Source organism: Lactuca virosa, chromosome 5 (genome assembly GCF_052849685.1).
Source record: "Lactuca virosa cultivar CGN04683 chromosome 5, Lactuca_virosa_CGN04683_v6, whole genome shotgun sequence".
NCBI lineage: Eukaryota > Viridiplantae > Streptophyta > Magnoliopsida > Asterales > Asteraceae > Lactuca > Lactuca virosa.
Window position 1 is genome coordinate 297,648,780 of NC_136430.1, and position 25,247 is coordinate 297,674,026.

The following is a 25,247-nucleotide window of genomic DNA, read 5'->3' on the forward strand; positions in this document are numbered from 1 at the left end:
TTCTAGAGTGAAAAATCGAAAGAAAATAGTACTCGAGGTCAAAAAGCACACAACTTCTACAGGGCTGCTATTATGAGTCCTAGACACTTCAAATAAATTTTCATTAGATTTGCACACTAATATTTCTTTCGATTTTTGTGCCATTAATCATTATAAAATTTGAAAACCACGCTAGGCTCATCCAAATAACTTGAAAATTTACAAACATCACAATTTGGGTTAGATGTGATCGTAATAACATTTTCAGGATTTTTCAGCACTGTTTGATGTTTAATCTTATTTTTATTGATTAGTTAAAGTAAAATGAAAATAAATTTAATACACATCCATAAATTCTCATATTTTAACAGGAGGACCATATATTCTGGAAAGTTATAGAAATAAATTTTGGAAAAGTTTAGATACTGTTTCGGTGCTATTTAGTAATCATTTTGACTTTGTTAGAGCTAAACATAGGTAATTTATAAAATCAGGTTTTGCTATATCTAATGACGGTTTAGTTTTTTTTTTTCCAACTTCATGACACTATAAAACAGACGTAAAAATATTTTGGGAATTTTTCTTGGAACATTTGCTATTTTTCCATGAATTAAGAAATTTTACCTAAAAGCTCATGATTACTGTTAGAACCAGAAAATAAAGTTTACTAATCTTTGGATACTATGTATTGGATACTGTTTGATAATTATTTTTATTTATGTGTTATTAATCATATTAAATTCATGCCAACGTGGGACTAGCCCACTTGGTAGAGGTTTTTCCTCTTATATGGGAGGTCTCGAGTTCTAATCCAGACGTTGATGATTTTGTGACACTAACTTCTAACTACTAACACCGCCGTTCAAAAACAATCATAATAAATTCATAAAACTTTAGTTCTGATATTTCAAAAATCTTTTAAATTTTACACAAACCAGATAAAGGTTAGAAACTATTATGATAAAATTTTCAAACATTTTTATGACTTCTTATTATTTAATCATATTTTATTGCTTTTTTTAAGATATAAATTATAATAAATAGTTAAACATATCCAACAATCATAAAATTTTTGTAGGGACACTATACCCACTCTTAAGTAAAAAAAATATAAATTTTGGTTGGTTTTGGAACTGTTTTGGTAATATTCTCAAATTTATGAGACTTAAAATGTATAATAAAACTCTTTTGTATATATTAAATGAGCAATTTTTATGACAAATGTTATTGCAAACATTCTAATATGTATAAAATCTATTGACACTGAATACAGAGACTATATAAAATAAGTTAAATTTTCAAAAATAAATATAAGTTTTAAAACATTAAATAATAGTATAGTATATAAGTATTACTTGAACTCGAGATCCAGGCACAAAGCTTACTAGTATCTTTACGTTTCGTAGGATCAAAGTAGGATTGGACGTTCGAGTTTCTATCAGTGGATCAGTTGTGGTTTGTCTGTGGATTAATTGTAGATTGTCTATGCCCATTATTGCGTGTATCCAAGCTCTTTTTTTTACTGTTTTCATATTTTGGGGTGAAAAACATGTTCCTATTATACAAAATGTTTGTACTATTTTATGACAACTCCTTACTCACACCGAAATGTGAGTACATATTACCAATGTACATCTTATGTTAACGATAGAACATACAACTTGATAGGGCAGTGCAGTCGTAGTGCAGTCGTAGGCTTGGTTGTGAGCTCAATGCATTAGCATGTACTATTACTTTTGCTTATAAACTTACAAAACAATTACTTACACGTTGTTGTATACTTTCTCGATTGGTAGTTTCATGTCAAACAAAGTTTGGATTTGTATATCCTAAGTTTCGCAAATACGTGAACTCGCCAACTATTTTGGTTGTTGACCTTTCATTTTAACATGCTTTTCAGAAACTCGTCAGTAAGAAGACAAAAAGTCAATCAAAGGGTGGTTAGGTAGGAGTCATGCTAACATGGAGAAGAATGACAGTGGCTACTACTATACACCAGCAGCCAGGTTAGAAGGAGATAGGGACGATGATGATGGAGATTACGACTATGCCCCTGCAACATAATTTAGTTGATGAACATTTAACATTAACGGTAGCAAGGTGAGCGGCCACAAAACCATTCATGGAGCTTTTGTAGATTTTTGTCACTACTACAGAATCAAAAATAAATTACGACATATATAATACGGGTTATAGAGTAATTCGTATTATATAATGTTAAATGGCTTAGAAAAGATTTAGTATACGGTTTTATGAAAAGAACAACCGTACTCTATTTGGTGTAGTACATGAAAAGGGGAATAGAATACGCTAGAATACACTTAGTCATTTATAACCGTATTTTATATATAACGTGATAAAGAGTCTTATATTTAAAATCTAATACCTAAAAATTAGGCACCGCTACAGTAGGTCCACATCCATATCCTATACAGCCTCTTGTACATAAATACGGCCTCTTGTCATCTGTTAAATCAATTTCCAACCATATGATTTTGCAATTTATGCATTAAATAGTTTGATTGATTCTATTTGATCAAAATAGATTATATTTTTTCTTGAACGACATTAAAATTGAAAAAAACAAACCCCCAAATCACAATTCCATCATCTCTTTTTTCGTTGCAGCTTCCTTGTTCCTTGTTCTTCCCTTCGCTAGTTGCAATACAAACATAATCACCCCCAATTGACTCCCGCCCCCATCCATTCCCCGCATCGCCAATTACTAAGCTTCACCTGCGATTTCAGTTTCCCCTCAAATCCAACTATAAACCCTACCTCGATTTGGATTGAACATCTTCCATTGTCGATCATGGACGTTGACTCTTGGATGTTGTCTATATTCTACATCCAAACGTTGGATCTTCAATCCCGATCGTCTGATAAACATCAAGATTTAATTCATGGTTTCTTATAAAGGATCACAACAAGAAATCTCACCAGAAGTAAGCTTTGACGCTACCTTCTTGACATCCTCTATGCTAGACCGACGTCTTCTTTACTTTCTGTAATTTTCTCGATCCATCAGGCTGCCTTTCTCTTCTCTACATCGGGCGTGACCCCTATGTTGCTGATAAACCAGGAGCAAATGGATAAATAGAATCGGATCGTTATTAGTTTTTTCTTATATTTAATGTTGTTTTCTCTAATAAAACTCATTTATTTAATAATTTCCACGTCATGCATTAGTTGATAATTAATACTTGTCACACTTTTTTTTGTTTATTAAAAAAAAAAGATAGTAGGTAAATTAAGCATTCTTGAATGAAATCAGGTTTTATATGTAAAACCATTATTTATTCATTTTGTTAAAATTATAATTTCATATATAAATAATAATTATTATTAATATAATTAAAAATCTTAGGTGCTATATTTTCTGTTAAAAATCCTACAAAATACACCTAATATCGTCCCAAAATTTTTTATTATAGACTAAATTGCATATTTGTTCTTAGTTTTGTTAATTGAATTTGGTTATAATTTATTCGTGTTTTGTTTTTATCTTGTAGGGTAGTTACCCATCAACAAACTTTAGAAGGATCTTCTTCAGGTTCTTTTCTCCGGCTATAAGGTATATTACTTCCATATGGTTAAAGAAATATCGTTGGTTTAGCTTTAAATACTTAATTTATTAATAAATGTTCAAATATGAGACAAGTTATTTAAAAAGTGATTAGGAGTGATAACTTACAACCACATTTGTTGTATATTTATCGTGCATGTATATTTGATAATAACTGAATTTCTTGAATTATAGATGGATCGTGATACTTGGATGTATGAATTACAACGTCATGACAAAGAATACCAGATTAGGTTGAAAGATTTCCTTAAAGCTGCTGAGGATCATCGAGTAAAAAAAGGAGAGAGTCAAATTTGGTGTCCTTGTAAAAAGTGTCACAATTGTAAAATGTTTACCGATTCAAAGTTAATTGAAGAACATCTTATATGTGATGGGTTTATGAATGGGTATACTCGTTGGTCACGACATGGTGAGCTATTAATTGATCGTAATATGATTGATACCGAAACTAATGACGACGAGACTGTCGATTTTGACAATGACAATTATGATCAAATAGATGACATGTTACATGATATTCAAGATGACATTCCTAATAAATATTTTGAAAAATTTCAACAACTGTTTGTCGATGCGGAAAAACCGTTATATGTTGGGTGCACAAAATTTACCAAACTTTCTGCTGTGCTAAAATTATTTAACTTAAAAGCGAATAATGGTTGGAGTGATAAAAGTTTCACAAACTTGCTAGAGATTTTGCATGAAATGCTTCCCAGAGATAACGAGCTACCTGTTTCATTATATCAAGCGAAAAAATTGGTGTGTCCAATGGGTTTGGAAATCGAGAGAATTCATGCATGTCCAAATGATTGTATGATTTATAGAGATCAGTATGATGGTCTAGATAAATGTATTACATGTGGTAAATCGCGATATAAACAGAAGAATCATACGGAAGAAGACGACAATGTGAAAAGGAATGCAACCCCTGCTAAAGTATTGTGGTATTTTCCCATCATACCAAAACTAAAACGATTATTTGCAAACGCCAAAGATGCAAAGTTGTTGCGTTGGCATTTCGAGAAGCGTAGCACAGACGGAAAAATGAGACACGTGGTTGATTCTCCTCAATGGAGAAATATTGATTATGAATTTAAGGAATTTGCTTTTGAGATTAGAAATATCCGATTCGGACTTAGTTCAGATGGAATTAATCCATTCGGAAACATGAGTAGTCAACGTAGCGTATGGCCAGTGCTACTATGTATATACAATCTTCCACCTTGGCTATGCATGAAGCGAAAATACATCATGATGTCATTGCTAATTCAAGGCCCGAAACAACCCGACAACGATATTGATGTGTATTTGTCTCCGTTAGTTGAGGACATGAAAAAATTGTGGAATTTGGGCGTTGAAGTGTATGATGCATATAAGAAGGAGTATTTCCAACTACGAGCCATGATTTTTTGCACTATAAGTGATTTTCCAGCTTATTCAAATTTATCAGGGTATAGTACGAAAGGAAATAAGGCATGTCCAATCTGTGAAAATGATACACACCGGTTATGGTTGGAAAACTGTAAAAAAAATGTGTATATGGGACATCGAAGATCGCTTCCAATGGATCACGAATATCGTAAACAAGGAAATTTGTTTGATGGTAAAACAGAGAATGGTAAAGCGCCTCAACCAATGAACGGAAGAACTACGTTTTCTCGGGTTGAAAAACTAAACATTGTGTTTGGAAAAGGTGTTAAAAACAATTGTCCGGATAATTGGAAAAATAGGTCAATTTTTTGGGAATTACCATATTGGGAAAAGTTAGATGTTCGACATTGTATTGATCCTATGCATATAGTGAAAAATGTTGGTGAAAGCTTGATAGGATTGTTGTTGAACATTACTGGAAGATCAAAGGATGGAATTAAGGTTCGAAGGGACATGATTAAAATGGGAATTCGACCCGAGCTTGCTCCTATTCCGAAAGACGAAAAACGCGCGTATCTACCACCAGCTTGTTATACCATGTCTAAAGTTGAGAAACAATCATTTTGCGAATGCTTGCATGGTGTGATGGTTCCATCCGGCTATTCTTCAAACATCAAGAGGTTAGTATCATTGAAAGACTTGAAATTGAGTGGTATGAAGTCGCATGATTATCATGTTTTACTTACACATATGATCCCCATTGCAATTCGTGGTATACTACCGGACCATATTAGGCACATAATCACAAAACTTTGCTTATTTTTTAACATGATTCATTTAAAAGTAATTGATCCCGAGATTTTGGATTCATGGCAAAATGATATCATCATCACTCTCTGCCAGCTTGAGATGTACTTTCCTCCTTTATTTTTTGACATCATGGTTCACCTTGTATCCCATATTATAAGAGAAATAAAGATTTGTGGTCCGGTATTTCTACGTTACATGTACCCATTTGAGAGATATATGGGTTTTCTTAAGGGGTATGTAAGGAATCGACATCGACCCGAAGCCAGTATTGTTGAAGGATATGCTACAGAGGAGGTTACTGAATTTTGTACAAATTATCTAGAAGGCGTGCCAAGTATTGGAATACCACAATCACGACATGAAGGTAGACTTGAAGGGGTTGGTATAAGTGGGTTGAAAGTGGTTATTCCCGATCGAAATAAATTCCATCTAGCACATTTTACAGTCTTACAACACATGACAGTTGTTGCTCCATACATAAATGAGCACATGGGAACCTTAAGAACAACCCACAATAGAAGGACACAAAAATGGTTGGCTAACAAGCATATGGGAACATTTCCACAATGGTTGAAAAACAAGGTGAAAGAAAGTTTAGGCACAACCAATGTTGATCCATTAGTGAAAATATTGGGGTATGGTCCACTAAACGCGGTGTCAACATATCAAAGTTATGATATTAATGGATATACGTTTTACACCGAAGAACGTGATAGAAAGAGTACAGTACATAATAGTGGAGTCACGTTAATAGCCACATCGATTGACTACTCTAGTGCGACTCATGAAGGAAGGTCAATTATAGCCAAAGACTCGTATTATGGTGTTATTCAAGAAATTTGGGAATTGAAATATGATTCCTCCACTATAGTGCCCTTGTTCAAGTGTAAGTGGGTCGACAACCGATAAGGTGTTAAGGTTGATGACGACGGTTTCACACTTGTCAACCTTTCCACAGAGGGTTATGCAACAGAACCCTTCATTCTAGCCAAACAAGCGAAGCAAATATTCTTTGTTGGGGACCCGAAAGATTCGAGCTGGCACGTTGTCCTACATGGAAAACGACGTATACTAGGGGTTGAAAATGTTGAGGACGAGGAAGAGTATGACCAATTTGACGAGCTGCCTCCATTTTCCATTGGTATTCCATCTTCAGATGTTAACATTGATAATAATGTTTACTTAAGATCAGACCATAATGAAGGGGTATATTGTTCAACCTAATGATGAAGGTATTAAACCATCTATTTTTTTTAAATAATGTTTGATTATAAATCTGTAGTGATATTGTTTTATTTATTTATTTATTTTTTTGCAGGAACACAAAATTGATGAGAGTATATGACGAAGAGAATATTTTTTAGTTGATTCGTATTTATTTTGTTTCAAGACTATCAAGCCTTTATTTATTACCATACTTATACTCAAATTAAATTAAGTTACAATGGTGCTCTTTAATGAAGTTGAATTTATTTTATTTTATTTATTTATTTTTTGAATAACATAAAATTGAGTTATAAATATACTCTTTGTTGTAGTTCAATGGAATTCAATTATTATAATATAGTAATAAAAAGGGAAAATGTCTCAGGGTAACAGATTATTGATTTTGTTTATATTCAGTCACTTTCATTTTTTTTGTACGCCATATACCATCCAACTTGTCGAACCTATTCACATTTTATCCTTGTGACCTGCTAGCGTAGGTAAAAGGATAATATGTGAACAGTTCAAGAAGTTGAATGGTATATAGTGTACAAAAAAATGACCAAATCTGAACAAAAAAAGAACCTCCCCCACGACCTCCAACGACGTCATCTACCACCAAAACCGCCTCTACCACCTCCACCTCCGCCACTGTCACCACCACCTCTACCACAACCACTGTCACCACAATTACCACCTCTATCGCCGCCTCCGTCACCACTATCGTATCAGTTACCACCTCCATATTCACTTCCACCACCACCACCTTTAACCACCACCATCACCGCAACAACCACCACCACCACCACATCCACCGGAGCTGGTGGTTATGCTGGAGGCGGTGATGGTGGTGGTGGCGGCGGAGGTGGTGGTGATGGAGGTGGAAGAGGTGGTGGTAGTAGTGGCGGTGGAAAAGGTTGTAGTGGTAGTAAAGGTGGTGGCACTGATGGTAGAGGTGGTGGTGGTGGCTGTTGTAGGCGCTTTCCGTGACGGTGGTAGAGGTGGTGGTGATGGTGGCGATTAGGCAGGATCTTGAAGCACCAATTCGTTCCAAGCTTGTACAAATACTTCTCCTTCTTGAAAGAACTCTAAAATGCCCACCAAACCCCTCTCCTTAAGCTCAAAACTCTCACACACAATACCACAGCTGAAATGAAACATCCCAAAAATACAAGCCAAAAATTTCTTTTGAAAACATTACTAAAACCATAATATCCAAATATCATATAAGAAAACCATAAGTCGTGTATCTCAAAATGTCATAGAATATGTTTCATATCAAAACTGATGTCAAGATCATGTCAAAAATATCAGAGTCCAACTCCCAGGCTGAAACTGTGGTGTGTGCCATGCCATCAACCTGAGCCCTTCCCCTTGCTAGCTGAAATACCTGAAACCAAAACTGAAACTGTAAGCACGAAGCTTAGTGAGCTCCCCCAAACTACCACATACCATACAATAACATATAAAGCACATACTGGGCCTTGCCCACTGCATCGGACCGAAGTCCGGAACTGACTGATCATAACATAACATAATCATAACATATAACATAAACACATATACTGCATACTGCATCGGACCGCAGTCCGTAACTCATAGCGCATAAACATGCCTGAATCACAAAGACATCAAGCATACTGAACTACTATTATCTAAACGGGCCGACATTGTGGTCGTAGACCCATTCCTACCGGAAGGAAACTCACCTCGTAAGGCTGCCTGCTGAAATGCTGATCGGGAAAATGTCTGACTGCTGCTCCAGGTAACTCCCCGGCTACAATTCCCATAAAGACACTTAGTCAAACACTGCTAACTAATCTTTGGTTAAAGTGACTATTTTACCCCTGGACAAAGTCAAAGTCAAAGTCTTGGTCAAAGTCAACTTCCAGTTGACATGACTCACCGAGTGGGGCCGCCAACTCGTCGAGTCCCTATCCTTTCTTCTGCTCCCTACCCGACCCTACTCATCGAGTTTAGCAAAGACTCGACGAGTTCTCCTTCTACTATCTAATCAACCTTCATCTGACTCGCCGAGTTGTATGAACAACTCGTCGAGTCCTCCTTCATCATATGAACGTGTCCGGTCTATGACTCGCCGAGTTGCATGAACAACTCGTCGAGTCTGTTCTTGAGGTTAAGAAGATTGCCTTGGACTCGCCGAGTGTGTTCTTACACTCGTCGAGTCCCATGATTTCCAGGTCATGACTATAATGGATCACTCATCTGGACTTGTCTGGACCTGGATAACACTCAACTGGGTTCCTTTGAACCACAACAAAATGGGGACACTAAGTCCTTGACTTGCAACTCACTGAACCGGAAATTTGGGGCTCGCGACCTGACTTGCCGAGTCCTTTGCATGCAGTCTCCATTCAGTCGATTCTAATCAGCTTTAGTGCATCCAATTCATAGATCTGGGTTTCCAAGGCTATCTGAACACGTAAAGTTGCTAACTTTACGTGTATCTATGATGCAATGAAGCAATAACACTAAAACTTAACTATTATAGAGGTTACTTGACTAGAACAAGGTCATGGCTGCCAAAAGATGGCCTTCTTGAGCTCCTGGATCTCAAGAGAGATTAGATCTGAGCTATGAATCGATAAAATTTCTTCATCACTAAGGATTTATGGTTTTTGAGCTCAAAACCATCAATTTGGGGACTTTTAAGATCTAATACATAAAAGGATCAAGTTGAGAACTTGATTACCAGAAAAGGTGCATGAAGGAAGATGGCTTCTGGATCTACATTGCCCTCTTCGAATCTTCAACTTCTCTCTTCTTCTTCTAGCCTTTAGATGCACCAAAAAAATATCCTTCACAAGGTGAGAAACACTCAAGAACACTTATGGAGAGGCTAGGGTTTTGGAAAGAACGTTCTGGAGGTGATGGGGGCTGGTTTGGGGGCTATAATGATGCTTAAATAGGGTACAAACCCTTAGAATTAGGGTTTCGTCCAAACTGGCGGACTCGCCGAGTCGGGAATAATCGGACTCGCCGAGTTGCCATGCTAAATCCACGAGCAGACCCACTGTTACTCGACGAGTTAGGGCTACTGACTCGTCGAGTAGCTTCTAAAATAAAAAGGATATTAATTAAAAATGCATACCAGGAACGGGGCATTACATGAAAGTAGACGAAAAGAGGCTCAAGAGGCTGATAGGGTTTGGTCCAAGAGGCTAAAGGATGATTAAACAGGGGGACAAGTCCGAGATTTAGGGTTTTGACCCTCTGAAGCGTACGCCCAGCGTACCCTCACGTACGCCCTGCGTACATGAGGCTCCTCCGCGATCATTTATGCAGAGTACGCTAAGCATACACATAGGTACGCCCAGCATACTCAAGGGACCAATTATGCTATAACGTAAATTCTTGAGGGTTTCAAGACGTACCAGGTTTTGGGTGTTACACCTTCGCCACCACAACCATCACCGCAACAGCCACCACCACCTCCACCTCCACCGGAGCTGGTGGTTGTGTTGGAGGCGGTGATGGTAGTGTTGGTGATGGAGGTGGAAGAGGTGGTAGTAGTGGTGGCAGTGGAAAAGGTTGTAGTGGTAGTAAAAGTGGTGGCACTGATGGTAAAGGTGGTGGTGGTGGCTGTTGTAGGCGGTTTCCATGGCGGTGGTAGAGGTGGTGGTGGTGGTGGCGGTGGTAGTAGTGGCGGAGGCGGTGGTGGCAGAGGTAGAGGTGGTGGTGGTAGTAATGGTGGAGGGCAGTTGTGGTGATGGATGGGGTTGTTGGAGGTGTGTGTGTGTGGGGGGGGGGGTGAGTTTTTTTGTTCACATTTATTCCTTTTCTTTTTGTATAATATAGTATCCTTTTACTTACGGTAGTAGGTCACAAGGATAAAATGTTTCTATGCAAAAATACAAAATACTATCTCAAAAACACAAAATGAAAGCAAGGTATTATGTGTTTGATGTCAAATTTCACCTTAAATCCATATTGTATTTTTATTGAATTATCTCAAATTTGATTTTGTGATACCAACGGGATCCAAAATTACAAACTTAGAAAGTGTTTTGAATAAGAATTACTTAAATTATCCAAAATAATTTTAATAATCTAATATACATTTCAAAACTCGACTTTCATGTCGTGTCATGCTTCATGTCATATACTATCTTTGATTACCGCATTATACATTATTTTATTAGATCATCATCTTAAATATCAATTTCATAATTATATTTACTACATGAACTATTTATTAAAGTTAAGAAAAAATAGGCGTAAAAGGATTAACCATCAACCAATATTTAATTAATATATTATGCATTTGGGAAATTTATGGAAACTTTTTTTACCCAAAATATTTATGAGCCGTAGATCATAAAGATTTAATTACTGGCTTTGTTCAAAACCCCTTTTTAGCACATATCAGGTTTCACCAAGCACGCTTTTTTTTACCATCTTTAACTATAAAATCATCATAGATTAATTAGGGTCTGCGATTCTTTTTTTTTTATAAGAAATACGTTTTCGATTGATAACCGCCATGTAGCATCTGTGATAACTGCACAATCCTTTTATCTCGCCCGCCAAAATTTTGAGCTTTCCCTCTTAAAATCGATATTAAGTTTATAGGCATAATTAAGCCCTAATTTTACAGAAGTGAATTTCACAGCAGTCAATTTTGAGCTTTCTCTCTCAAAATCGATATCCATTGTTGCAGCACCACAACCGTTTGCGGTCAAATCTGAGTTTTTTCACCACTGTGCGCAGGAATTACCTAAGATTCGAGGTAAGATAAAGAATGTTTCTTACTTTTAATTGTTCTCAGGTTCGAGTATAGAGAAAAAAAAATGTCTTTTCCAGATACTATATAATTTCTATTTTGCACGATAATGTCCAGATGAATATTTAAAAATTTGTCATCTGTTTACAAGGTATTGTGATAAAATTATCAAAGTTTTGGTTTTTGAGTAATTTAGGAGTCTGTAAAACGACAAACAAGTGAAAAAATGCTATTTTTTATTGTTGATATGTACTATGATTATCTTATTACTGATATTTGATCTGTTTTTTTGTTGTTGATATGTATTGTGTTTTTATGACTTGATAAGATGTAATTTTTCTGACAACTCTTGAGAGTTTATTTAGTCTTGATATCTTATTTGTTCCTGTAGGAATACAATGAGTCGCCCACAAAGGAAAGGGAGGAGTGTCTCTCTTATAAAGGATAAGCCAAAACACAAATTAGTACATTTACAAATTGAGTTCGATGAGTTAGGTCAAACTATCGGAAATAACATATTTGAATTCACCACCTATTGTGGAGTCACTGTGAGAACTAGGATTTCTATCCTAAAACAGTGGAATGAAGTGCCTCAACCTGAGATTGATGAGTTGTGGTTAAATATTAAGGTATAATAACTAAAACTTGTTATGTGTGTTTATATTAAATATAATTAAATATGTTAATAATAGTTACTATACACTTTTTACTACAGACTCACTGGAACATACCAAATGATGATTACAAAGCTCAGGTACTTAAAGTTTGCAATAAACAATGGAGGAGCTACAAGTCCAAGCTTGTCAAGTTCATGGACAAACGCATTGATCCGTTAGAAAAATAACCCTACCTAGACAAAGACATGTGGAATGATTTTGTAAAGCAAAAGTCCAAGCCCGAATTTAAGGTATGAAACTCTTGGTAATTATTTACTACATTTTCTCCATTAGCTCATAAGAAGTGACACATTTACTTTCTTACTGGTGAGGTTATTTATGTTGTAATGTTTGTAATTTTGCTCCTCATATATGAAGGAAATAAGAGTGAAAGCAACAGCAAGTGTGATGATGAACAAGAACCCGTCCCGTTTAGGCCCACAAGGGTATCGTGGCATGCGACCTCGATGGGAGCAAGAGATGGAGTCTGGTGTATTGACAAAAGCCCACCAGATATCAAGCGAACGAGCAAGGGATTATATATTTGCTCGGTTAAAATGCGATTCCTCAGGGGCATTGATTGTAACACCAGATATGGAGCCCTTGGTGGATAATATTGTACAATAATAATCCATTTATTTTAATTTTGCTATGATTTCCCTGAAAGAATGTTTCTTATGGGGTATTTGTTCTCAAGATCATGTTGTTTACATGTACAGGTAGAGAAAGAAAAGCAAGTATCTCAAGGAGACTTGGAGATTAGACCAGGATCCGATCTATTGGTTGAGGTTTTAGGACCAGAGCATCCTGGTCGTATGAGGGCAATCGGGTACAATGTTGGATTGAAGCAATCTATACTAGGGATTAAAGAGAAAAATAGGAAAAAACATGAGATACTAGATTTGAAAGAGATGAAGGCTAAGCAAGAGGAACATGCCAAATCGATTGCTGACATGGAAGATAAGATCGCCTCATTACTACGTGAGATTGCTAAGAATAATGATGACACTGTTACAAGCCCAAGCCCAGTGGTGAACAAAACTAGTCTTGAATCGACACCAGTGGTGGATGCATTAGATAAAATATCAGTGCGTATTGTGTATCTGTATAACATAAATAATTACTTATATAAAGGCACTAGCTACATATATACTACATGATGTGTGTTTCAGGTTCCTACAGAGTGTGAGTTGTTGCTACCTTACGGCATGGTGCAAAGAAGATGTGCCAAGGGACGCGTCCACCCATTTGGAAATGGGATAGTACACTCGACACCTTTACAAAAAGATCATGTGAAGGTATCAGTAGATATAATCTATGGTGACTATCATTCTCTCCATATTCCTGTGCCAACCAGTGATGCTGATAACCTAGGGGAAGCACTTTATAGTTTTATTCAGTGGCCAAGACATGCGATTCTTCTTACTAAGGTATACATGCATATCCTTTATTTTTCTTCTAATATTGTAGTAGTACCATAATTATATTAATCACTTACTTTGACTATCTACTAGACCTCCTACTCGCCTCCATCCGTGGAAAAAGATGCAAGTCCTCCCACTAAAAAAGTTGCCTCTGTTATGGATAACCAGGTAATTGCTCAAAACTAGTATTAGTCCCTTGAAATTCTTGAACCCTATGTAACAGTCAAATGGCCTGTTAATGCAGGTCCAACAATACCAAAAAAGCAAGCAGCCAAGCGGTTGCCAACAATTGCAAAGAGGGCAACACAAAAATTTGTGACACCAAAGAAACTACAAGGCAGACCTGTCATTCAATCATGGTATAGTAGTTTTACAAGCAACAAATTTGTTGAATATTTTCATGTTGAGTCAGAACCTGGTATGTTTGGGCCGGGGAGGGTTGAAACATACATTAGGCATGATGTGATTTTAGAGATGTTGAATAGTGAAGAGCTTGACATCAGTTGTATACTTTGGTATCAAATGTAAGTGTATTAATTTTCATTATATTAAACTTTTAAAATATTTTATTTTTATAATATATACTATTTTGTTTCAGAGTGCTACATTCCATTCTTGCAACAAATGGGGTTAACAGATGTGCATTTATAAACCCACAGTCGATCACCGAAACAGTATGTGTCCATGATGAGCAGGACAAGACTAACCAACACAACAATCGTGTTGCAACTGAGATCGCTGAAACAATGAATTTCCATCAAGAAAAAGACTTTTTTCTTGCCCCATATTGGCAAAGGTACTATAGTCTACTATAATAATTGTTGTATGTTTTTTTGTTCATTGATTTTTATCCTAAGCACTTTAAACATTCTAGTCGACATTGGTTGCTGCTTGTGATTTGCCCTTATCAACGCACTGGTTACATTTTGGATTCCATCAAGAAGTGAGGAAAATCCGACTGATTCCTACAAAGTCATAAAGCATGTTGAAAAGTAGATATTTTTTATATATTTTTGGATGACATTTCTTTCTATAAATTGTAACAATATTACTTGTTTTTGTTTTAGGGCTGTTGAAATGTTTAATGAAGATTTTGAAACATCACATCCAATGACATGGACGATTGCTGATGTAATTGACCTCTCTCTCTCTCTCTCTCTCTCTATATATATATATATATATATATATATATATATATATATATATATATATATATATATATAACATAAGAAAACCTCTGATGTTTATTTTTTTAGTGCAACCAACAATCGTCTAATTGGGAATGTGGCTATTATGTGTTGAAATGGATGCGTGAATTTGTCATGTATCGGCAATATGCATTCCCGAATGTAAGTAACTTTTGTAATATTGTTTTTTCATTTTGTCTATTGCACCAAACTGTCTCTTTTGTTCAATAAGAGTTTTTGTTTTATTCTTCATATAGAACCTTTGGAATGATATAAACCCCATTCCTGAAAAGTTGTTGGACGATGTGGTCAATGCGTGGATGACTACTTTTCAAAGTAAATATATGAAATGAAGCTTGTGTTTAATGGTTAGTTCTATTTTCTACACTTGTTATTATTGGATTTATTTTGATTAACCTTCTATGGTTTAAACAAAGTCATGTATCATATGCTTTGTTTTTACACATAAAAATATAAAATCTTGACTCATCTTTACTTTTGGTTCTTGATTAGCTTTTCATTGCTGATGGTTGGTTCGAGTCCACTTTGAATAATGGAGCCACAGTAATCGAAAAGGTGCAAAAAGACAGAAGAAGTTTCTTTGTTTTTTTACCTTTTTTAGGTGTCATAGGTTTGTAATGAAAACAATTGTCCTTCTCCTTTGTCGTTTGAGTCTAGCATGATTGTGTCTTAGTATTTTATTTTTAACTACTATTTTGTTATAGTTACTTTTTATTATTTGGAATGACCAATTATTATTGTTCGTAAAAGCTAATGTATTTATGTTTATTTTTTATTGTAGTTGTCAATTTTATAATTTCTCATGACTAAATTTCTGAACTTTATAAACACACATATCCATGTATCAAACGGAAGACCAATATAATTGGTTTCGAAACTATTTAATATTTGATTTTTTTATTAATAGACATATACATTACGGTTCTACAACCGTATTCTATTTCCTAGATTAGCGTACTAAATCTTCTCATATATTACGGTTTCGCAATCGTATTCTATTACTTAGATTACCGTACTTTATATTCTTATAGATTACGGTTCTACAACGTTATTCTATGCATAGTTTACCGTATTATATCGTCTAAATAGAATACGGTTCTATAACCGTATTTTATTGCTTCTTCAAATAAAACACGTTCTATTAGAATACGCTTCAATGTCCGTATTTTAATTGCTTTTTCAACCGTATTTTATTTTTGATTTTGTAGTAGCGTGTATTACTAATGCAATACTGCTAAATGGTTTAGAATGTAAAACTATTTTTGCTACTGGTTATGAGATGTACTTGGGTACTACGCATGAGTTACAAAGGCAAGCTAAATGATGATCCTTTCATGTGTTTAATTAGTTCGTTATTTTTATCTGTTCAAGAAATATGATTTAGTACGTATGATTTATGAAGGCAAGCCAAAAGACATATTGAATTATGTTTGAACCTCAAAAGGTCATAAAAAAGGGGTTAAATGCGTACTAATCTCACCGTTCAAAATAAATCATAATAAATTCATAAAACTTGAGTTTTGATATTCCAAAAATCTTTGAAATTTTACACAACCCAGATAAAGGTTAGAAACGATTATGATAAAATTTTCAAACATTTTTATGACTTCTTATTATTTAATCACATTTATTGCTTTTTTTAAGATATAAATTATAATAAATAGTTAAACACATCCAAAAATCCTAATATTTTTGCAGGGACTCTATACCCACTCTTAAGTAATAAATATAAATTGTGGTTGGTTTTGGAACTATTTTGTTAATATTCTCAAATATATGAGACTTAAAATGTATAATAAAACCCGTTTGTATATATTAAATGAGCAATTTTATGACAAATGTTATTGAAAACATTCTAATATGTATAAAATCTTTTGAGACTGTAACGTCTCAAAAATCACAACAAATTTAAACTTTTCAAAACCATCAATTTTCTAAAAAGAAGTGTTTACATAACCATTGTTTTCAAAACATTATTAAAAATCAGTCTTCTAAGATCCAATCATCATAAACCAAGGATGTGTATGGTCATGTCTTCGCCTTGCCACGGTCCTTAGAAGTAGCTAGAAAAAAAAATTAAAACTGTAAGTCAACGCTTAGTGAGTTCCCCAAAGTACCACCATATAAACATAACAAACAACATCACGTATACAAAGCCTTCAGCATGAATGACTGGACCGCCTCACTGGGCCTTCAGCCTATCTGGACCGGTCTCTAGGCTTTCGGCCTGATTTGTACGTCTCGTAGGCATTCAGTTATCCGGACCGTCATGGATATCTTGGCCTTCAGCACAAAGCAGGACCGCCTCAACCCGGTACACCATCATATATCAACATATGCCATAACAATCAATAGCTAGCATATACAGGTAGTCATGTAGATCTAATAGATCACAACAGCATAGCAACATCCTATATACCGGGATAAAGATCTAACAGATCACTACAGCATAGCAACATCCTATATACCAGGATACAGATATAACAGATCACTAAAGCATAGCAACATACAGTAAAAACAGGATATCAATCCAATGGGCCGGCCTTGGTTCCTTCAACCCGTAAGTCCAGTGGAGAAAACTCACATCATAATTTGAATGCAGTGTGAATCTCTTCCAACTCAGACAAACGGCTCAACCCAAACCCTAAATGTCAAAACATTTCCCATTCTATATTAATAACATTTCCCCAAAATACCCTTGGTCAAAACTGGTCATAATCAACAAGCCAACTAAGTCAACCCAGACGAGTCAAGCCACCTGAGTCGACTCAGGGCTCGTACGCGGGACGTACTCCGGAGGTACACGGGACGTACTGGAGCTTTGACCGCAGTCAAGAGATTGACCATGTACGCACTATGTACTCCAGATTACACAGGGTGTACGCTTAGACTTCCTATTTTCTCAACAAGAGTTTAATGCATTAAGCTAACTCTCATGTACAACTTTCAGATCCAAGGCCAAAATACCACTAAGAGTCATAAAGTTTCCGACTTTATGACTTTGCATCTCCATTAAGTGCTTAATACAGAAAATCCCAACTTCTTATTGCCTTATGACTCTCTAGAGCATGCGTGGAGAAACACTAAGCACCAACACCACATTTTTATGACTTAAGACCCCTCATAAAGTCTAAAAGGACGACTTATTTTGTCAAGAGCATGTCATGCTAAGAATCATCATATTTGGGACCAAAAGTGCCATCAACCAGAATCAGATCAACCCTAGTTAATTTATAACAGTATATTCTATAAGAATATTAATAAATTGGCCAAGAGATATCATAATACCACCTTTATTTGAAAATTATATCCAAAATGAAGATTATTCTGGAAAAGAATGGTATTGTGTTAGACTAGCTACATAAAATTGCTAAAAAGGTTGGATCTAAAATCATATGAAGTGGAACTATTTAAAAGTGACATTTCATTATAAAGGTCAAGTGCAACCTGTCTCAAGAGGCAAATCATCACACAAGAGTCAAATTACTTATATTCTAGCTTTAAATTTCGGGAAAAAAGAGGATAAAGATATTATAATAACAATCACCTTTTTTAAGATCTGTTTAATAAAATACATATTGTTTTGGACAAAACAAACTAATATTACAAGAAAACTTACAAAAAAAAATTGATCTTTAAGACTAAATATGCTTTCTAAGTTACGTGATCATATTTACTTCCCCGACTTTGCTGAATGACATGGCAATGATCAAAGAATCCACGCAGCTGATGTGTCACCTGACAGTCTTATGTGGCTGGCCAATGACCTGTAAACCTTATTATGTCATGCACATCCATTGGTAACGACTCCACACTTCAACTTTTTGATAGATTCCTGTCAATATGAGTGTAGCATCCTTTTTTATCATTTCTGCTGAGAAAAAAGATGGCCATGAAACTCCAACATTTTTCTCTTGTGGCAACCCATAAAACTCCATACATTTCTTCTGATATGTCTGCTGAAATTTTTACAAATAGGTGCCCACATATACTTGACGCACAACATTTGATCATAACTCCACACTTATTCTCGTGGGTAGACCTATCTGAAAACATGCCCAGTTTAGTTCTCTTGCTCATAAATATGCATGGCTTCTCAGTTTCTTTCCTACTCACAACCACAACCTCAACCTCAACATTTCTTCGTACTCTGTCATCAAGGAAATGTCGTCGGTCACAAAGTCAATCAGAGGGTGGTTGGGTTGGAATCATGCTAACATGCAGAAGAATGATATATAGTGGCTACTACTATACACCAGTGGCCAGGTTTGAAGGAGATGGGGACGATGATGATGGAGATTACGACTATGCCCCTGCAGCATGATTTAATTAATGAAAATTTAACATTAACTCTACTGTTGACAAATGCATAACGGTAGCCACTGAGGGACCTCAAACCTATTTGAGGGTTTTTGTATTACTAAAGCAATACAACTAACTGGTTTAGTATGTAAAACTATTTTTTCTACTGCTAATGAGATGTAGTTGTTTACTAATCAACATGTATGAGATATAAAGGCAAGACATATGATAATCCTAGTTTCATGTGTTTAATTATTTCGTTATTTTTATCTGTTCAAGCAATATGATTTACTATCTACGTTTTATTAAGGCAAGCCAAAAGACGTATTCAGTTATGTTTGAACCTCAAAAGTTTATAAAAGAAATGGTTAATGCATACTAATCAACATGTAACTTGATGCATGAAGTTAATTTGACATTCTCTGATTTTTACAAATAAAATCAACAATGTTCAGGAGGATCCTAAGCAAATCAAAACAACACTAATAATAATACCTCCTTTGGTGATTTACTGGCCAAAACTATCTCAACCCATGGGCTTACAATTGATCTGGTCAAGAATTTATTAAAACCATAATATCTAGCTCCACATCATATTTCTCTTACACAGATGTGTTCAAACTAAAATAAACATCTTGCATTGCAGGATGAGAAGCATTCCAGCAAGAAACTCATAAACATTTCCATTAATAACCTCAATAGAATTTATGTTTGCAGAGCTTCTATAGATTTTGGTAGTACTAGTGCAATGCTGCTAGTTGGCTAGGAGACGATAATGGTTATACTGTGTAAAAGTATATATGCTACTCTTATACTCAGTTGTTGGTTTATTAGACCAGAATCATAAAATTTCTAGTAATCCACAATTTCAACTGGTCTATGATATCTTTTCTACCACCGGAGCATTGTAACTCGGTAGTTCTTGAACAACAGGTGTAACATTGCAGACACATGTTGCTAACATGTGTCATGAACAATTATGATCAAATTAGAAACTCTCGTGAATTTGTTAAGTAATTACCCTAAGACAAGTCCAGATTACAGATCGTCACTATTCCTTAATTCTAAAACCAGATAGATTTCATCAAATGATTGTATGTAGTAGAGGCACCATTTGGTCAGTCTGGAATAACGGTTGTATGTGTAATTGTGTAAGGTTTTCTATAAGGAAATATTCAGTATTCCTTCATTAGTCAGCACAAATGTCACCATCAAAGATATTATGATCACCTACAAAGATAGTGATATATAGACATAGATACAAGTGTATACTGTACATATAACTCAGGCCACTCAAATATGGATTGCATGGAAAATCTATGGTGCTTAGTACATGAAAATAAAATATGGACTACAAAGACATTTTGTTACCCACATGTTAAATGGTCGTGGATACTTCATATCAGTCCCTTTCACCAGCTGCTGACTACAGCCGTTTATCGTGTACAACTTATAAAGAAGAATACATAATGCAAGAGAAATATTGACGAAAAAATTGTACCCATTATATTGCAAACACTAGTTAACAATCAACATTTACTCTTGTTGAATACTTGAATATCATTAACCAGAACCAGATCAACCCTAGTTAATTGATAACACATGTTGTATATTCTATAAGAATATTAATAAATTGGCCAAGATATATCATAATACCACCTCTATTTGAAAATTAGATCCAAAATGAAGATTATTCCCGAAAAGAATGGTCCTGTGTTAGACTAGCTACATAAAAGCTAAAAAAGTTGGATATAAAATCATATCAAGTGGAGCTTTTTAAAAAGTGACATTTCATCATAAAGGTCAAGTGCAACGTCTCAAGAGGCAAATCATAACACAAGAGTCAAAATACATATATTCTATCTTTAAACTTCTGGAAAAGAGAGGATAAAGATATTGTAATAACAATCACCTCTTTTAAGATCTGTTTAATAAAATACAGATTGTTTTGGACAAAACAAACTAATATTACAAGAAAACTTATAAAAAAAATTGATCTTTAAGACTAAATATGCGTTCTAGATAACGTGATCGTATTTACTTCCCCGACTTGGCAGAATGACATGGCAATGATCAAAGAATCCACCCAGCTGATGTGTCACCTGACAGCCTTATGTGGCTGGATGACCTGTCAACCATATTATGTCATGCACATTCATTGGTAATGACTCCACACTTTAACTTTTTGATAGATTCCTGTTAATATGAGTGCAACATCCTTTTCTATCATTTCTTCTGAGAAAAAAGATGCCCATCAAACTCTAAACATTTTTCTCTTGTGATCCACCTATCAAACTCCATACATTTCTTCTGATATGTCCGCTGGAATTTTTACAAATAGGTGCCCCCATATACCTGAGGCACAGCATTTGATCATAACTCCACACTTATTCTCGTGGGTAGACCTATCTGAAAACATGCCCAGTTTACTTCTCTTGCTCATAAATATGCATGGCTTCTCGGTTTCTTTCCTACTCAAAACAAAAACCACAACATTTCTTCATAATCTGTCATCAAGGAAATGTCGTCTGTCACAAAGTCAATCTGAGGGTGGTTGGGTAGGAGTCATGCTAACATGGAGAAGAATGACAGTGGCTACTACTATACACCAGCAGCCAGGTTAGAAGGAGATGCGGACGATGATGATGGAGATTACGACTATGCCCCTGCAGCATAATTTAGTTGATGAACATTTGACATTAACTGTAGCAAGGTGAGGGACCACAAAACCATTCATGGAGCTTTTGTAGATTTTTGTATTACTAATGCAATACTGCTAAATGGTTTAGAATGTAAAATTATTTTTGCTACTGCTTATGAGATGTAGTTGTGCACTAATCAGCACGCATGAGTTACAAAGGCAAGCTAAATGATGATCCTTTCATGTGTTTAATTAGTTCGATATTTTTATATGTTCAAGCAATATGATTTAGTACGTATGATGAATGAAGGCAAGCCAAAAGACATATTGAATTATGTTTGAACCTCAAAAGGTTATAAAAAAGGGGTTAAATGCATACTAATCAACATGTAACTAGGTGAACTAATTTAATTTGACAATCTCTCATTTTTACAAATAAAATCAACAATGTGTTGGGGTTGAAACACACTTTTATTCAGAACTAGAACAAAGGGAGGAGCTTACTAGCTCAATATTACAAGAAAAGAAAACAACCCTCTATTACAAATACTTACTCTAAGTATTTCTCTATCACTCTCTGTTTTGTGGTGTTCTACAACTGAAGTTAGAGCTCTTATTTATACCTAAAAAAGCCTACAATTACTACTGCTACCATTTATTGTGTTCATTATGTGAACATACGAAGTTGCCATTTTAATGTCAACATAGGTGGTGGTGCAGTTACTCACGTCAGGTTCACACCCAAGTAGGTTTACACTCACATTCTCCCCCTTAAACCGAACTTTGCTCGAGATTCGTCACGTCGATCATGTTTCGCATTTCACCATGTTTCACGTATGCTAAAGCCTTTGTAAAGATGTCCGCCTGTTGATCCTTCGAGTTGACATATTCCACTATAATTTGCCCACATTCAACACATTCTCGTATGAAGTGATAACGAATGTCAATGTGCTTGCTTCGACCATGAAACACATGATTTTTCATCAATGCGATTGTCGATTTATTATCAACATAAAGGGTGATAGGCATGATATGATGTCCCGTGAGCTCCTTCACCAGATTTGCAAGCCAAATGGCTTGACAAGCCGCGGTTGTAGCTGCCATAAACTCGGCTTCACACGTGGACAAAGCAACAGTCTTTTGCTTTTGGTATTGCCAAGTGATCGCATCATTCCACTTGTGCTCTTGCTATCAACAGGGTCACCTCCAAGATCACTATCGGTAAAACCAACCAAATATTCAATTTCATGACCTCTTCCATAGTTGAGTCCATAATCAATGGTTCCTTTCACATATCGTAAGATGTGTTTCACAACTTGGAAATGCAAAGTAGTCGGTTCCTCCATGAAACGACTAGCAATTCCAACCGAATATGACAGGTCCGGTCGAGTGTGAGTCAAGTACCTCAAACAACCTACCACTCGCCTATATTCAGTTGGATCAACTTTTTCACCATCTTCATCCTTCTTGACCTTCAACTTAGGTTCCAATGGTGACGTTGTCGGATTGCAATCTAGCAACCCAAATTGCTCTAAAATCTTCTTTGCATAAGCCGTTTGTCGCAAAGATATTCCCCACTTCTTTTGCGAAACTTCGATTCCAAAGTAGTAAGAAAGTAATCCCAAGTCACTCATTTCGAATTCTTTCTTCATTTGTTCTTTGAATTCGACAACGTCGTTAGTGTTCGACCCGGTAATGATAAAGTCATCAACATAGACACCAAATTGTTCACAAGTAAAACATTTGATTTTACTTTTATCCTTTCGAGAAGGATTTGTTAGGAATCGGACCGGGTACACGCAGCGGAAACACACTGTCACACACTCACAAACTCACAAAATAAAGCAAGAACACAAGGATATTACGCGGTTCGGATTCGGTGCAAATCCTACATCCACTGGCCGCAACTAGAGATATTTATTATAGGCTTAACAATAAGATTACAAGTATTGTTGTCTAGAGGTACAAGAAAACCGGAATACAAGGCTGCTATTTATAGCCATGGCACCAAAGTGGCAAAAGAATAAACAACTCACAAAAGTCCTTTCCAAGGTGTAAAGCTCCATTATTGTCACTAACCCACTTTTCCATTGTCCCCCACTAAGCCTTGACAACCCATTCCATGTATTTTCTTCACATGGTCTCCACCAACCAACAATCTCCCACTTGGAGAAAATAACCCAACAATTCTTCAGTAATCTTAAAACAACCAAGTCTTCCAAGCCTCCAGTTCCCAAGAACAAACTAAACTTAGTCTCATTTCTCTAGTTGCAGCAGCCCCTCATCATCAACTACAAGAAGGGACAGTTGAAGCTCCCACTAGCTCCAACTCAGCCGTGGCTAATCCCGCCACCGACTCATCCTCTGTCTCAACCGGTTTGGACACTCCACCAGCTCCAGAGATACACTGAGGACCACTAACACTCTCCAAGCTTAGCAAACATCCAACAGGAGAGAATTTTTCAGTCTTAGTTTTCAAAACCCAACGGCTCTTTGTAATTGTACCCGGAACACGCCCCATGTTCCCACTGTCACAAAATCTCCTTACTGGTTTAGACTTTCCGACTCGTTCAGCTAACATCCCCATGTCTCCAGAATTCATGTTTGCAAAATGAACTCTCTTAGCACTAGATTTAGCGAACCAGATTTTGTTACGCTTAACCGGGACGGTCAAACTTCCCTCAGCAGGTACCTCAACCATATATAACGACCCACGCTTCATACCATGAGCAATCACCAGATTACCATTGACCACCCTCCATTTACCACCACCAAACCTTACTTCCAGTCCTTGTTTATCCAGCTGACCAACAGAAATCAATTTCTTCTTCAGCTCCGGAATCACCCTGACATTTTTCAGGTTCCATGTAGTTCCCAATGAAGTAACCAGATCAATATCTACCATGCTCGTTACCTGAAGCATCTCGTTATTTGCTAACCGTACCTTCCCAAAATCTCCTTCTTTTAGATTCACCATCGTTTTCCCGTTGTCCATGGCGTGAAACGAAGCCCCTGAATCCATGACCCAAGAGTCTACAGAACTTTCCATACTGAGTAACAATGCATCATCCCCAGAAAAATTCTCAGCATCAGCAATGTTCAATTCTTTCTTTGGACATTGACTCTTAACATGTCCCACTTCTTGACAGTTCCAGCATTTCACATTCTTCAAAGTTCTAGAAGAACTTTTTCCCCGACTCCCACTGCTCCCACTATTCCTGCTATTCCCTCTACCTCTTCCGACATTTAATAAATCAGAAGAGGAAGATCCACCTTGATTCTTGCGTCTGATATCCTCGCCTAGAACCAAATCTCTAACC

At 36.0% G+C, this 25,247-nt stretch overlaps 2 protein-coding genes across 3 annotated transcripts; both read left to right on the forward strand.

The window, feature by feature from the left end:
• Nucleotides 1–3,892: 3,892 nt before the first annotated feature.
• On the forward strand, nt 3,893–6,655 carry LOC145112951 (uncharacterized). Its single transcript, XM_079049062.1, has one exon. It carries the CDS (start codon nt 3,893–3,895, stop codon nt 6,653–6,655), a length of 2,763 nt encoding a protein of 920 aa, XP_078905188.1.
• Nucleotides 6,656–11,412: 4,757 nt separating this feature from the next.
• On the forward strand, nt 11,413–15,051 carry LOC145115913 (uncharacterized). 2 transcript variants are annotated; one of them, XM_079052270.1, is made up of 12 exons: nt 11,413–11,702; nt 12,088–12,325; nt 12,412–12,603; nt 12,731–12,970; nt 13,072–13,440; nt 13,525–13,782; nt 13,867–13,944; nt 14,021–14,300; nt 14,375–14,572; nt 14,651–14,768; nt 14,844–14,907; nt 15,033–15,051. In XM_079052270.1, the coding sequence occupies exons 3-8, from the start codon at nt 12,559–12,561 to the stop codon at nt 14,093–14,095; spliced, it is 1,065 nt and encodes a 354-aa protein (XP_078908396.1). In that variant the 5' UTR covers nt 11,413–11,702; nt 12,088–12,325; nt 12,412–12,558; the 3' UTR covers nt 14,096–14,300; nt 14,375–14,572; nt 14,651–14,768; nt 14,844–14,907; nt 15,033–15,051. The 2 variants fall into 2 exon arrangements, with proteins under 2 accessions (XP_078908396.1, XP_078908398.1); XM_079052272.1 differs by lacking the exon at nt 11,413–11,702 and having other exon boundaries at nt 12,313–12,325; nt 12,451–12,603.
• Nucleotides 15,052–25,247: the final 10,196 nt, after the last annotated feature.